This window comes from Bidens hawaiensis, unplaced genomic scaffold (assembly GCF_021521415.1).
Source record: "Bidens hawaiensis isolate Kalapana, Puna unplaced genomic scaffold, B.hawaiensis_p1.1 tig00027569_1, whole genome shotgun sequence".
Classification (NCBI taxonomy): Eukaryota; Viridiplantae; Streptophyta; class Magnoliopsida; order Asterales; family Asteraceae; genus Bidens; species Bidens hawaiensis.
The window spans coordinates 257,153-260,402 of NW_027494469.1; the positions used below are offsets into that span (position 1 = coordinate 257,153).

The 3,250-nt window shown below is 37.0% G+C and overlaps 1 protein-coding gene across 1 annotated transcript; it reads right to left on the reverse strand.

The window, feature by feature from the left end:
• Positions 1-231: 231 nt before the first annotated feature.
• Positions 232-2,782, reverse strand: LOC143575666 (uncharacterized). Its single transcript, XM_077059976.1, has 3 exons — positions 2,378-2,782; positions 1,387-1,734; positions 232-914 (listed from the first exon to the last, which is right to left on the reverse strand). The coding sequence occupies exons 1-3, from the start codon at positions 2,780-2,782 to the stop codon at positions 339-341; spliced, it is 1,329 nt and encodes a 442-aa protein (XP_076916091.1). The 3' UTR covers positions 232-338.
• Between the last annotated feature and the right edge of the window lie 468 nt (positions 2,783-3,250).

Below are 3,250 nucleotides of genomic sequence, written 5' to 3' on the forward strand. Positions count from 1 at the left end.
GTAACATTTTGGTTACCAATGAGTAAAACATAAAAACATAATATCAGAAAAATCACCCATCTTTTAGACAACACTACAAATCCTAAACAAGCCAAAGTAAAAAAATACTATAAACAAACATGACACCAATTATTTAGAATGCCATGGTATATACTTTCAATACTCTATGAAACTATGGAAGGCAAACTAAAAATAAACCTCCATTCAACTTAAGAGGACAAAAACCACGCTCGGCGAACCCCAAACTGTAAAAACTAAAATAACCTTGCTTCTTCATAACTACTAAACTGTTAGTTAATCAGATACTACCGTTGATAACCATATATAAACAATTGCCATTAAACCAAGGCTGCAACTTTCGCTCGATGACCAGCAACAATAAGCCCCGAATTCCCTCTCCCATCCTCGAGTAAATCTGAATTTTCACTAAACGACGCAGACTTTAAATCTGCCGGAGGGATAAAACAATCAATTGACAACCCTGGGACATTAAATGCAACCTCTTCAATGGACCACACCTCTTCCATCCTTGTCTTGGTGTGGTTCATAGCCATCTCACCAAATCTAAAAAAAGTGACCACAGAATGACCCGAGTGGGCTATCATTACACCCTCAACGGACCTATAATCGTCCATGCTAGAATTAATTGTGGTCTCCCAGTATACAGCTTCGCCACCAATAGTTTGAATGCGGGTTAAATGTGAATCCTCCATGTGAACTAGGAGTCCTGTTTTTTGACTAAAGTAGCCAAACAACACATGCCTTATTATCTCAGCCGGGCCTTCACTTCGCGCCTTTAATGTTTCAGGGTCCGCAGATATTTTAAGAATAAAGCAATCTTCACCGTTAATCTTCTTCTCACCAACACACTTTGCATCCGTAAACATACTCGCAGTGGTTCTAGGATCAAGACCCTGTAAAAACATATAAAAATTTAAAAATTTAATGTGTGATTTAATAACTAACTTGATAGGAGTGTGCATGGGTCAGTTTGGCTCGGTTTTAAACACAAACCAAAAATTCAAAAATTAAGTTTTCATTTTTTTGAAAACTTATCAGTTTTTTTTTATTTTAACATTTGAGCTTATAATTTTTATGCCAAACAAAAGATTTGATCAAAATCAATGACATTAAAATAAAATCCTTTTTTTAACTCATAATTAATTATTATTAAATAGCTTAACTGTTTGGGTAACGAATAAAATCTTAAAATATACTAAAAAACAAATCAAAAACAAAATTTAATATATATATTCGATTTGGTCTGATTCTAGTTTAACTACACGCACAACCAAAACCGAACCGACGGCTTGATTTTACACAAACATAAAACCAATCCGTCATTTTTAAGATTTTACACACGATATAATATTAACCATAGCAGACCTGAAGGGCGCGACGCAGAGGTCGAACCGGGCCTTTAGCCGTGTGTGCACCAAGCCACGGGGTGTGTCTCCAAACAAGGTTTCCATTACAACCTGCACGAACCTTGCTACCACCAACAGCTAGCTCAACATACCACATATCTGGGTTCATCTGCCACAACACAAAGCTGCCGGTGTCAGCCGCACCGGCAGCTGGCTTGTGTTTCACCACTCTGGATGCAGTTTCAAACTCTGAAACTGTCATCTTAACCTTACCCATAGCGTATGCGTTTTTAATGGCGTTTTGACGCTTTTGCCCTCCGGATGCGGCTGTGTGTTGCTGTATTATGTATTGAGCAGATGATGTTTCCTGTAATTAAAAAAACAAATAAGTATAAGTAAAATCCCAATACCTTGTAATATCCGGCTGGAGTTGTGAACGAGCTAAGCCACTTGTTAGCTGGTAAAGATTGATTTGATAAAAGCTAAAATCAAGCCGAGCGCTTAAACAAGCTCAATTCAAACAGAGGCTCATTTAATAAACGAGCTCAAGCCCATGTTTCATATATCAAGCACGGCCACTTTGCAAGCCTAAATAAGTTTTTTAATTATATAATTTTTATTCATTGTATTTTTAAAATAACTATATACCAAAAATAATATTATTATTATTATTAAAAATATACACTAAATTATTTTTTTAAGATTAACTGTAAACATATAAAAAAATGTATAAATTATATTTCTTTTAAACTAACTGTAAATAATTACAAAAATATATATAATTTTATAGCAAAATTATGATTAAAATTATTAAAAAATATATACTAAATTATATATAAAAAACTGTGATTGTGAAATTACAAATAACACTATTAAAAAACATATTTAATAAATAATAGGCATGCCAAAAACACAAGCCGAACTTGAGATTTAGAAATAAAACTCTAAACAAGGCAAGCTCGAGCTCTCAACCCGACTCCCAATGTAAACGTAAGCAACAACTAACTTACAATAGGAGTGTCCTTAATGCAAAGATGAGGAAACGGGTCATTAACACCAACATGCACCGGAGCAAGCGGCGCACCCATAACCCCAAGCAACAGTCTCAAATCAGACCGGTGTCTAAACCCAGACGGACCCCTAGCAAGCTGCACCTTCATCCACTGCCCTATACCCGACCCGACCCGTTTCGACTCCCCAATAACCGACCCGTTTTCATCCGGACCCTCGTACAACGGCGCCAGTGTCTCCCCAGTCAAACTCCCGGATCTCGTAACCAATGCCTCACCGTTCGTCAACTGCTTCTGCCGGCGCCGGAGAAACGCCGCCGGACTCTTCGACCGGGTTCGAACCGGAGATAACCCGCGTATCACTTCGTCTTTTAGTGCTGAGAAAAACCCTTGTTTCTTTTCCATGGTCTCACAATATGAATACGAATACGAATACAAATACAAATCGAGAGTATAGTAACAGAATTTGTTGCGAAGGTGAAAGAACGTGATTTTGTAGATAGAGAGAGAGAGAGTGTGAGAGTGATGGATGAAGCGACGCGCACTTATAGCGTGTGAACGCAACACAGAGCCGTCCAATTCGTTACGAAAGTCAAATGTGGAAAGTCATTAGTTGTTGGATTCTTATAGAAAAGTATTTAATGGTTTCTTAACTGTGGTGATATCTTGCATTAAAATTTATTATGACGAATCTCACAACATCTGTCTTAGCTTTATTATGTAAAGATTACAGCAAAAGTAGTGGTTGCGATCGTTATTTGGCTTTCAATTGATTTAGATCGGGCGCATCTCTTAACAACCATAAATGTGTTGTAACCCTTTACGTATCGGATTTTCATAAGTTTTATCGAAAAGGTCATTTTATACTTTACT

Excerpts from the sequence above, each read along its gene's own strand:
- LOC143575666 (XM_077059976.1), bottom strand. The coding sequence starts at position 2,782 with ATGGAAAAGAAACAAGGGTTTTTCTCAGCACTAAAAGACGAAGTGATA. Across the intron at positions 1,735-2,377 it reads GCATTAAGGACACTCCTATT|GAAACATCATCTGCTCAATA; the intron begins GTAAGTTAGTTG and ends TTTTAATTACAG. Across the intron at positions 915-1,386 it reads CTCTGCGTCGCGCCCTTCAG|GGTCTTGATCCTAGAACCAC; the intron begins GTCTGCTATGGT and ends ATGTTTTTACAG.